At 49.3% G+C, this 12,380-nt stretch overlaps 1 protein-coding gene across 2 annotated transcripts; it reads left to right on the top strand.

Moving 5' to 3' along the window:
• The first annotated feature begins 253 nt into the window (after positions 1-253).
• LOC142560593 (dnaJ homolog subfamily B member 4-like) lies at positions 254-11,650 on the top strand. 2 transcript variants are annotated; one of them, XM_075672803.1, is made up of 4 exons: positions 254-479; positions 5,085-5,130; positions 9,345-9,685; positions 10,629-11,650. In XM_075672803.1, exons 1-4 carry the CDS (start codon positions 405-407, stop codon positions 10,863-10,865), a joined length of 699 nt encoding a protein of 232 aa, XP_075528918.1. In that variant the 5' UTR covers positions 254-404; the 3' UTR covers positions 10,866-11,650. The 2 variants fall into 2 exon arrangements, with proteins under 2 accessions (XP_075528918.1, XP_075528919.1); XM_075672804.1 differs by having other exon boundaries at positions 427-479; positions 5,085-5,218.
• The last annotated feature ends 730 nt before the right edge of the window (positions 11,651-12,380 follow it).

Raw genomic sequence — 12,380 nt, 5'->3', positions numbered from 1 at the left:
AAAAGCTCTGCTAATGGCACTTTAGCTGTTTGTGTGTGCGGGGGGGGGGGGGGTTGTTGGAGTTGGGAGAGAGGGCTTTGGCAACGCCTGGGAGCTCAGCCCACCCTGGAAAACTCCGGGAGGGGCTCGGGTCCCGGAGCCTCCCCCCCCCCCCCCCGTAGTCGGCGCCTATGTAACACTTCCGCCACTCCCCCTCCCCCCCCCCTCCCCTGGGGAAGAACGTGCGCGAATACGCGGTGTACGGAATCGCGACTCCGACTGATAACAACGGCGCGCTGATACGTTTGTTCTGCAGGTTCTCTCTGCGCGAAGGAGCGTTCCAGCGACGGACGGCCAATTTAAAGCAGCTGAACTCGTTGACGTGAGAGGACGCATTGTTTGCGTTTGTGAAACGGCGTGTGCGCATGCGCACGCGTATCTGGGCGGAGGGAACGACTCGGGAGCTTCGTACACAGCTTAGACACTGGACGCCGAAGAAAGTAAGTCGTGTATTTTTTTTGACGCCTGTTCGTGAGAAGAGCGAAAAAACTTGGCGAACTTTTTTGAATGCGCTCCCTGCTTGTTTAATCGGAAGCACAAGTGCACGGGAAACAAGCGAGGAATAGGCAACCGCGATTAGGAGAGCATAGAATGCTGCATAAAAGGGACCGTCACGTGACATTAAACATCGATGAAAAACAAATGACAGGCTGGGCTTATCGACGCAGGGCGGTATGAAAGCTTTATGTGACGCGTGATTCCGCGCCTGTTGAAACATGCGGGGCTTTTTTTTTTTTTTTCGGCTAAGACGCTTACGAATTTTTTTAAACGTCACCCGTGGCAGATAGCAAGCACAATTCTAATTCCTGAGATGGATTGCTCAAACAGGCGGACGATATTTGCGCGAGGAATTTAAACGCATGATCGTCTCGTTGACTAGAATTTACAAATTAATAAGGCTTCTAATTGCCTAAGTGCAAATAATGTGGTTCGCAAGGCGGATCTACAAGGAACGAATTCGCACGTTGACACCAGTTTCGAGATATTAATTCCCTAACTTTGCGAAGAAATACATGGGCGATCGAATTACTGTTGTGCTCCAATGCATAAAACGGCGTTTTGTTGAAAAGGTGTGAAAAGGGGGAGGTGGGGGGCTGACAAGCTTTTCGAACCCCACCCATCTCTCTGTGTGTGTGCGTGCGTGCGTGTGTGTGCGTGTGCGTGCGTGCGTGCGTGCGTGTGTGTGTGTGTGTGTGTGTGTGTGTGTGTGTGTGTGTGTGTGTGTGTGTGTGTGTGTGTGTGTGTGTGTGTGTGTGTGTGTGTGTGTGAGAGAGAGAGAGAGAAAAGGGGGTTTAACCGAGGGACCCGTCATAAGAAGCCAACAGACACCAATGACACCATAGGGTAAATCACTTGTACTTACTAAGTGAGTTGTGTTGGGCTGCTGAGCACGAGGTCGCGGGATCGAATCCCGGCCACGGCGGCTGCATTTCGATGGGGGCGAAATGCGAAAACACCCGTGTGCTTAGATTTAGGTGCACGTTAAAGAACCCCAGGTGGTCAAAATTTCCGGAGTCCTCCACTACGGCGTGCCTCATAATCAGAAAGTGGTTTTGGCACGTAAAACCCCAAATATTATTATTATTACTAAGTGAATTAAGGAAATGATAATGGAAATCAAAGTGCACCGCACATGTGGGATCGTTCCACACCTGCGGCAAGTTTCTTTCTTTTTCATCCACTTTCATTCCCACTAATAATAATTGTTGGTTGGCTACCTCCTTCTAATTAAAAAATATAATCAACTTTGTCCTTTGTATATATTTAAAAGTATTGTATCTGTGCATGGCGTTCACAGTGGAAATTTAAAGAAAATGTAGACGCGAAACAATACGGATGAGGTAGCCACCTCTGCTGCCTCTACAGCGCTTGTCTTCCAATTGCCAGGATTTGCAGAAAAAAGCGCAAGTATGAATTAAAAGCCGTGTACGTTCACGCCAACAATGATCCAGTAAGCTTCCCGCCGCAATAAAATTTTAAGTGAAAAAGCAGAAGCAACTGAAAAAAAATCTCAAATGATGTATATAGATAACAGAACTCTTGTAATGACAGTGTGGGGGAGGGGGCGCAGGCTTCGGCATCACCTGGCGGTGGGAGGGGTTCGGCCCTCCCTCGGAAACATCGGAGGGGGTTTGGGCCCCAAAGCTCCCCCCCCCTTCCCCCTGGTTGGCGCCTATGATGGCGCACATTTCGAAAATGGTGGTGTAGTTGTGCTTCGCAACGATTTTTCGCGAGACGACGCCGACACCAGATTTTTTTGCGACATGTGGCCCTTAAAAACAAGTCACTCGAGGCACAGCGATAGCGGCGAGTACAGTGGACGGTCGTCCAAATTCTGATGTGCGGCCGAGCGCTTCGGCTTTCATGCACGACTCGTCGAACGTTCCAGCGTAATGGCTGCATGCAGTACCTGCGTGCCTTCCAGAAAATACTGCACAATTCGCGTCGCGCATACAGTGAGATTCGGTGAGAACAGACAATGGGTAGAATCGTCGATAACACTCGGCAAACTTCCGACACATGCAGGCGCGTGCTGCGCCGAGCGATAACGTCTAGCATTTATTAGCCGAGGAAGAGCGGTCACCGGGGAACGATAAACGCGTGTCGTCGTCAAGGGGTCACCAAATCAGTTTGGACGGATAAGGCGTTCTTTGAAGACCCTGTTGTCGTTTGATTTTGAAATTGTAGGTTGATCATTACAAAACAAAACGAAGGCCATTGTTTGCGTTTTTGAATGTCGCGCCGTATCCTCAACGCCCGCGCGTCACTGTGACGTCACGGATTTCAGAGTTTCTTCTTTCGTATTTAGGCCGCGTTGGCTCGGTAGAAGTTCCCAAAACTCACCTTGTCCAAGCTTTGGCTCCTTTGGAACACAATGTAGCCGATGTTTACCATAAATAATTAACGAGGCCCTAGAAGACGCGGATTATGATGATTATGATCATCATCAGCAGCCTGTTTTATGTACACTGCAGGACGAAGGCCTCTCCCTGCGACCTCCAATAACCCCTGCCCTGCGCCAACCGATTCCAACTAGCGCCCGCGAATTTCGTTATTTCATCGCTCCACCTAGTCTTCTGTCGTCCTCAGTGATAATGATAACAACATTATTTGTTATCATCTTGATCATCATCATCGTAGCGGGGCCGGTACCTCCGCGATCAGAAGCAAGCAAAGAGCTCTTGACTCTTCGTGGCCCAGGCAGATGGCTTGTCGCTGTGAGGTATACGGGTCGTCGCTCCGCAACAGGGCTTGCCAGGCCTCTCTACAATTTATATTTGCTTGAGCCCCTGCGGAGCTAGCGCATTCCCAGGTTACGCGGTCGAGGGTCCCTCTCGCCCCACAGTGCTTGCACTTATCGTTTTGTCTATCACCTATCTGAACACGATAAGCGCAGACAGGTTTATGAAGTTCCCAGCTTGGAAGGCACCGCCATGAGACTGTCTCCCCATTGTTTAGACTCTTATCTGGTGGTGGTGCCACTTCCCTGCGTAACCGATAATTTTCGACAATTGGATTGGATTGGACAAACTTTAGTAAAGGTGTTCCTGTGGGTGGGCAGCGCAACCCGGACTTCAACCCGGAGTTCAATCACCAACTCGCCCAGCTTGCCCTGTTAATTTAGTAAAGATCCTGCAGGACGTACGTCAGCGCGCAGTGGGCGTGCTGACGACAACCTCCATATAATTTTCCAGACGCTCGTCCATGTTCCGGCAGTCGGGCGGCTCCATGCACAGCTGCCCGGAGGTAGAGAGCTCGAGCTAACTCGTGGGCCGCCTGGTTGCCAGGGGCAGGCTTGTGTGCGGGGGTCCAAATTAGGTTTTTTTTTTTTTTTTGTTTCTGTTTAGCCGTCTACTGGCCAAAACCCTTGCCGCTTCCGGCGAGGTCCTACCCTTTCCAAAAATCCACATGGCCCTTTTGCTATCGCTAATTATGAAAATGGCTTCCGTTCCAACGCAAGCGAGCGCTATCGCAACTTCTTCAGTCGTTGCCGTGTTGCGGCTTCTATAATGGTGGCGGCCGATACGGGGGCGACGCGGCCGTCTACCAGCGAGGCGACCGCCGCAACCGACTTGCCACTTGCCGCGTCCACTTACGCAACCGACTTGCTGTAGTCGAAATACATGACGTCACGGCATGCTGGTGTGGGACCACCCGTGTTTTGTTATTGCGCTTTTTGTGGCTTACCAAACATTTATCGCGGAGTTGGAGTTGTACTTTTTTATGCTGTAGAAGACTAAATTACAAAAGCAGAGGGAATCGGCTCTCTCTCTCTCTCTCTCTCTCTCTCTCTCTCTCTCTCTCTCTCTCTCTCTCTCTCTCTCTCTCTCTCTCTCTCTAGTGTCAATTTAAAGGGCAACTCCGGCGTTTTTTGAACTGTATTGGGATATTGTCATTTTCAAATGGTATTGACAGTCCTGTCACCGGTAGGATGGTTCGATTTGCTTAGAAATTCACCAATAATTTTGAATAACCAATAAACGAGATACCGAAACCAGAACGGGTAGATGATCCGTGTGAGCTCGCGATGAGTCGATGACGTCAGATCTTACACCACCGTAATTTAAACACGCAGTACACGTGGCGCTAACGCCAAAGAAGCGTATCTGATGATGTCTCCTGACAACACAGGGAGCTTTTACACACAAGGTGGCCAGCAGAAAGCCATAAGTCGGTAACGCAACCAATCTTTAAAATTCATCTTCAGGAAAACTGAATGACTTGCAGTCATATAGTTTGGCCCAGATAATTCCAGAGTGCAAAAGAGAACACACATTCAAAGTTTTACTAAGATAAGTGGACATCGACAAATCGCTGGAGTTGCCCATTAACGCTGCGTACATGGGCTTAGTCATACCACTTTCAGTTTATTCGACTCATCGCGGATGATGCGAAAGCACTAATAGCTCCAAAATTAGTTTACAAACAATGTCGCTTCTGACTGTGGGGTTAGACTTATTGTGTAACACTAGCCTCTGGAACACGTCTGTTCATCCTGCCGCCGCTTGTTCACCTTGCTCAGCTTGTTCCTGTTATCTTTGCAGGAGACGATGAGTCAAGACCACCACAATATGCTCGGCAACGGCAATGGTACGCGCATGCACGGATCCAGAGGGGGATGGCCGGATGTCCTGCCCTCCCAACCCCTTAAAATCTTTGTGCGCAGCGCTAGCGTACGGTGCGTGACAAACTTGTGAAGTTCTCCTTCCCAGCAGTGATTTTGCTCTGAGACAAGAAATGTTTGAGGATTTGACGACTTGGTCAGACCCCCCCCCCTCCATTAAAAAAAAATAATAACTGTATCCGCGCCTGGCTCTATTAGCCCCGAGAACGAACTACAGGGGCGCTGCGAGCGCCCCTCGCGTGACGTCAGGGCAAGTATTCGCGCTTGTCGTCTGCTGCAGTTCGGGGGGTGTCCAGGCGCCTTCTGCTGTGTTTTCGTTTGTGCGCTCTCGTTCCATCTGCTTGTATACTTATGGCGGTCGTCTCAAATATATCTTTACGACGTCTTCGTTCGGGAAAATTTATGCAAAGAGCTTATTTCTTAGACGACAATACAGTTCTCAAAGGCAACGCTACAGTGCCAGCCGAACGAGCGCAGACCAGCCAAGTGCGGCTTTTTCATGCGCGGATCGACAACCGCAAAAACATAGCATATAAGAATCCAGTTATGATACCATACCTGCAGCGGTGCAACAAATATGTCACAAACGCTGGTTATGTATGACTTCTACAACATTCACCTCGATTTTAATCCGCCACAACAGGTTTGCTCACGACGAGTAGTTCATGGTATAATATCGGATTTTCGCATTTCTTCACAGAAACGCTCGGCAGTAACACTGGGACTTAACTATAACACTCCAGTTTACATTCTACCAGCCCCACTTGCTTCTTCAACTACTTCTCAAAATTAGGCGGTTTCTCACGTGTTTAATGGCGGTAATTTGAAGTAAAGCTAATTGAGGCTTACAGCTGTTTGCAGAATACGAAAAGGAATGTACCAATATATATTCCCTCTACCGTGCTACACGTTCAACTTACTTGAGCAATTTACTGATGTTTGTTGCTTGAGGAATATACATGACGAATCTGTTTGGCGATCTGACACAGCTGGCCGCTCTGCCCAAATTTTTTAGTGAAATATGCCTTTTGGACTGTATGGCTGCAGCCAGAAAGAAGCCGAACCGTCATTCATTAGTAGTATGGGACATATTGAAGATATAATTCCCCGGTGAAGGGTAAAAAATCAAGTGAAATATGTAAGGCTTGTTGTGTCTTCCTCACGAAGGTTTGCGAGGTTCTCTTTTATGTGCTGACGAAGCGAATAGTTCTCCCATGGTAGAGTTAAACAACGCTGGCTCGAGACATGGTGAAGCAGCAGGGGCCTGAATTTTCCTTTTCTAGGCAGCCTAAGCTGCGCTGCAGTACTCGAGTATAGTTTAGGCATTGCAACTGGTGCTGTAATAAACTGCTTTATGGTTTCAATTCAAACTTGTACGGCACTGATGGGTTTCGCGAACAATGCGTGCCTCGCCATAAGTACAGTCGGTTGCTACCGTTGTTTGAGGTCTAGGCCATATTGTCGATAAAGGCTACTGAGGGCCACCATGAAACATTTCATCGCTTGCTATTAATTGGCTCTTGATCTTAACCGCGAAACTTTTCTTTCAAGTGATTCCTACTATGGTATTTGTGAATTAACTATGTAAATAATCTACATGACACGCCGTCGTGTTAGCAGCCATGAGCAATTCGTTTTATGGGAGCTTGTTTCAGAGAGCGGTGAAAGTAGTAGCGAACTTTTTCATACGTAGTGCGTGCCTCATTCCTTTACGCATTAATAAAGTGCCCATATTTGACGAGAACAACTCACCATAGTAATAAGAATCATGATGAGAGCTTCGCAGAGCAGTGTCTTTCTAACACGGACAACGCGTTGGCACCAAATACCAAGATTTTTCTTCCACGTAAAATGTCTCTCATAGCTGAGTACTAAGGGAATGTTACGTATTTAGCGCAGCATCGTACACAACTTCGCGTATTGAATTTGCAGACATTCTTTTTTTACGCAAAATTTATGGACAGATACGGCGCATATATGCATTGCCTAACCAGCTAGTAGAGCCCTTCAACGCTACATAGCTTGCGATATCCAAGCCGCAAACTTTCTTGACTCACGCGCTTTTGAAGAAGGAACGGCAGCATAAAGAAGCCGACATACCCTTCAATAGCTATGGCTCGAGTCACCCATACCCCAAGCGTACACGAAGGCAACGAGTGAGCCGTAGCGAGCGGCGTCCTGGCCGTGACATCACTCGCGAGAGGGCGCCACTCCAAATTCTCGCCGCTAAAACATTTGAGCAGATTCCTCACGTGTGTGTTGTCCAGTGGCGTAGCAAGAGGGGGGTGGGGCAGAACCCCTCTTTCCGCCGGCTACACCCGGGGAGGGCGGTGACAGAAGACCCATGGGCCCCGGGTGCCAGGCGACCTAGCTACGCCACTGGTGCTGTCTCCAGCATCGCGAACGCCGGCGTGGAAGGCGAGTGCAAAGCTCCTTAAGCTTCGTAAAGTAGCGCTACGCTTTGAAGAGTGCCGCCTCCTCCTCGCGCGCTCGGGCCGACGCCGCCTCGCAATTGGCCTAATAGCATCACGTGGGCCCTCGCACCGTGCTTCAGCGGCATTTTCGCTCGAAAAGCATCTACGGAGTAGCGAGGAGCGCATGTTGGCGCCGTTGCTACGCTCGAGCGGTGTAGGCGGCGCCACAGTCGAGGAGGGCGCGTAAAAAAGAGGAGAAACGAGGAGGAGTGTTTAAGGGGCATTAGGCGAGTGCAGTCCTCCTCTCCAGTAGTTGCCATGGAAGGAGAGGGTGGCGAGGGGCAGAGGAGTGCTGTCCTTCCCGAACTCTTCTACACAGCGTGTAAACCTTCATAGGTCTCGAGCGACAGCATGTGTGTCTCAATATGCCTATATTTGGTGAGGAACCCGCCTCGCAGGTGGTTTGGGCGAGAGAATGCACCCTTATCGTCGGCGCCTTATATAGAAGGTCCATACCTTTCAGACACCGCAGAAGAATGCTAGCAAGCGTCAGAGCGTCCTAAATATTTTTGCTGTGCAATGCAATGTGTAGGGCGGCTTGGCCTCTCAGGCACTTGTTGCGCCTTTACAGTCCCCCAGCTGGGTCCCCACTCGTTGTGATAATGCACTTGTTGTGTCTCTAGCCCCCCCAAAACACTGTATATAAATTTGTCTTGACCCCGCGACAAACCAGCTTCGGTTTTGTTACCTGGCCGGGGTGCTATTCCGCCGTATTGTGAAATTCTGTAACGGTGACATTTTTGAGCCAATCAGACTACTCTCCCGTTTTGGTTCTCTGTCCTTCCGCATAGGCCATCTAATCGAATAGGCGCTGCTCGACTTGTAATTAAGCTCAGTTATTCATTGTGTCAGAAGAATAATCAGAAGAATAAGAATGGGCTGGGGTGCGTTTGGCAGGCATTCTCAGATCATGAACAGCAGGTTGCCATTATCCCTCAGGAAAAAAGTGTATAACAGCTGTGTCTTACCAGTACTCACCTACGCGGCAGAAACCTGGAGACTTACGAAAAGGGTTCTGCTTAAATTGAGGACGACGCAACGAGCTGTTGAAAGAAGAATGATGGGTGTAACGTTAAGGGATGAGAAAAGAGCAGGTTCGATGAGGGAACAAACGCGAGTTAATGCCATCTTAGTTGAGATCAAGAAAAAGAAATGGGGGGGGGGGGGGCATGGGCAGGACATGCAATGAGGAGGGAAGATAACCGATGGTCATTAAGAGTTACGGATTGAATTCCAAGAGAAGGGAAGCGTAGCAGGGGGCGGCAGAAAGTTAGGTGGGCGGATGAGATTAAGAAGTTTGCAGGGACAACATGGCCACAATTAGCACATAGCCGGGGTAGTTGGATAAGTATGGGACAGGCCTTTGGCCTGCAGTACGTGGGCATAGCCAGGCTGATGATGATGATTCATTGTGTGACCTATTTATTGTATGTGTCTGTACTCTGTCTCTCAGTTGTGCATTTGCCGGATTGTAACTCATTATGTACCTGTTTATCGTGTTCTTTTCTTCTTTAGCTTTTCGTTCTACTATATTTAACCCACAGCTCTTGCTCGTAGTTGTTTTAGCTTTTCTAGCATATTTCTTTTCTCTGCGACAGTATGTAGACCTCCAGTTGTTCCTGCGCACATAAATTGATTGCTTGAGTGATTTATTTATTTATTTATTTATTTATTTATTTATTTATTGGTTGATTGATTGATTGAAGCTACGTCCGGAGCAACCGAACGACACCAAGAGCCGACGATTTATCACGACGTGTACGTGTCACTCGAGGAAGTGTACAACGGTTGCATCAAGAAAATTAAAATCACGAGGATGGTGACGGACCCGGGCTGTCACACGTTGAAGCCGGAGGCCAAGGTGTTCGAGGTCGAAGTGAAGCCCGGCTGGAAGGAAGGCACCAAGGTCAGGTTCCACCGCGAAGGAGACCGGCTTCCCAACAGCATCCCCGCCGACGTCGTGTTCGTCATACGTGACAAGCCGCACCCACAGTTCAAGAGGGATGGAGCGGATGTCCGCTACGTCGCAAAGATCACTTTCAAAGAGGCACGTGTTACGTTTCTCTCGTTGTGAGTGTGCTCGCTTCGTTATACAAAGGACACCAAGGGCTGCTGAGAAAAAAGAAAGCAAAAAGCAAGGAAACGGCACTGATTACAGATGTAAAAAAGAGGGAGGGATCGGGGAGGGGACGCTGTTTTCTTTATTGCAATAACAATTATATTGACACTCCAGGCGCGTTTTTTTCCGTTGCCATGGCGTTCCGTATAAAGTCCAAGGTCGATAATATCGTCGCCGCGCGCCGTATGCTGCATGCGCGAGTGGAGGCGTGCGAGGGTGAGCCGGCTATTGCGGCTCAGTCTCGCCCACGCGATGGAGAAAAGCGGGGAGGAAGTGCGCCGTCTTCCGTCGCGCGCAAGGCTCCACGGGGGAGGGGAGGGACAGGCGGCGCGTTCTACTCCGGGCCGCTGTATCTCGAAAGCCATCTGTGACGGCACCAGAGTCGGCCGTGCGCTGTGTTTTCGCGGCTTAGTTCGTGTGGATACGAGAGGCAGCGCGAGGGTCAATTCGCTCGCTGCTGCTGCCGCGCTTCCTCACCGCAGCGTTTTGACGAGTTTCCGCGGTCATCGAGTGAGCTGCGTTCATGCTTGCTTGTGCGTGCGTGACATCGTGCTTGTTGATTTAGTTAGTATGCCTATATGTTTTTACAAGTTTGTCCACAGTCGATAAAAGTACTATTCTTACTTCATATAGCTGTATACTAACTTGCTGTCGCAGCCGACGCTTCGCCTTTTGTTGGAAACAGCGTCTTTTTTTTTCTAGTTACGAGTAGCTACGGCCTGCAGGAGCGCCATTTCTGTATAGGAAGTCGGCTTAGGGCGCGACGCCGCGCTGCGCGCCTTGTTTTCGAGCGCCTGCTTACGCAACTCTCAGCCGTATACTCAGCGTAATGCGTGCCCCCCCCCCTGTTTTTTTCATCACCGATTCACAGGCTCTGCGCGGGACAACGCTGGAAGTGCCCACAATCACTCACGGCACGATATCTGTGCCGCTAACAGACATCGTCAAGCCTACCACTGTCAAGCGCATCCGCGGACAGGGCCTGCGCCGACCTGACGACACCAGGACGCGCGGCGACATGATCCTAAGTTTCGATATCCAGTATCCTAGCCAAATGACGGATGCTGCTCTGAAGATACTCTGGGACACAATGGATCCCCTCATCTGAAGAATGTCGATGCGAGGAGAACTTCCTGCTTAATTTGACTTGTCCGTTGAGAGTTTTAGCGGATGTAGACATTCAAGTCTCTTTGATCAGCCACAAGACGTTTTAACGTGAACACGTTTGTGTACAACGACAAAGTTTGTGATATTTTATGCTCGTGTGTCACTTATGGAAAGCTAATCTAATCGAGTGAGTGAGTGAATAAACTTTATTTAGGAGACCAAGCTGTTGATGCTCGAAGGCGGGCGGCCGCCCTATTCCAGGTAGCCTTGGCCCTGTGCTGATATAGCCTGGCCCCGGTCACTTTTCGTCGTCTCGCCTCGTCACGGTAATGACTGATTCTCGAGGGCGTAACATGTACAGTCCTCGCCGTCAAGGCCAATGCGCTCTGGAAAAAATAAGGTTTTTGTTTCTTACGAGCCATCCTAACGCCAGTTGCGCGAAGATTCTTACGGGCTGCAAAGTGAGGCGTGGCCCTGTGACATTGACAGAGGTCGCGCACATCACCGTCGCGTCTGATAGATTGGTAAGGTATAAACGCAAGTCGTAGGTAGATATAGTGCGTGTAATGCGCCGCGAACCCAAGGTCCTCCTCAATGTGCCGTACCCGCATGTATACATGTCGCCGTCAGACTTAACACGAACACACTCAAAGGCACGCTTCCAGCCATCTTAAGCGCGAGACACGTTTGTGAAAACGCGATGTGTCTTGTGAGTACTGTAAACGTGATCACAAGACATCCAACACTTTTCCAACTGAGGAAAGTAGTCTCTCTTGTCGTACCTAAAGTCCCTGTATATGTGAAATATATACAGGGACTTTAGTATATATACAGTATGACTGTATAAATACAGTAGACTATACAGTAGGACTGTATAAATGAAATGCTTGGCGTACATCATTGCGGCCAGTGTGCAGCCCAGCCATAATCCTGGACAGTGATTATAACCATGCAATGGCACTGCCTCTTCAGATGATGCCCCTCTGTGCTTCTTAATCCGAACGGCTGGACACTCCCTGTCACCCTTGTTGACTGGCTCTTGATTTTTTTTTTTCATTTCTCTTCCCTTCACTTTTTTTTATCCTTTATTCTTGCTTTACTTCGTTCCACTGAATTTTAATCATCCCAGTCTGAAATAGCAACACCGCCGACCTTCTTCATTTGCATTTTAAGGGACCCACAACCGACCAATACACGTCATGAGATTTTGGTGGAAACGAGAACACGCGTTATTTATACGCCATCTTTCACGGCGATCTCGTGGGCGCCGCCATGTTTGACCACGTAATGGCGCGTCCATTGCTTGCCCCCGTGTTTACAATTAATGGATGTGCATGATGCCGGTGTGGCCCAGCAAACCTATTTTTCGGCGTATATCGTAGATGGTGGCAGATGGTGGTGGGGTTGGCGACACCAAACTTTGGCCACAGCTTCAGACGACGTGTAAGTGCCTTCGGTGATCATTATACGCCTTGCACAAACGGCGCGTGCGACGTATATGTGGGCTAAAAGCGGG

Source organism: Dermacentor variabilis, chromosome 10 (genome assembly GCF_050947875.1).
Source record: "Dermacentor variabilis isolate Ectoservices chromosome 10, ASM5094787v1, whole genome shotgun sequence".
Lineage (NCBI taxonomy): Eukaryota > Metazoa > Arthropoda > Arachnida > Ixodida > Ixodidae > Dermacentor > Dermacentor variabilis.
Note: the sequence above shows the minus strand (reverse complement) of the source record. Positions and strands in the feature narration are given on the sequence as shown.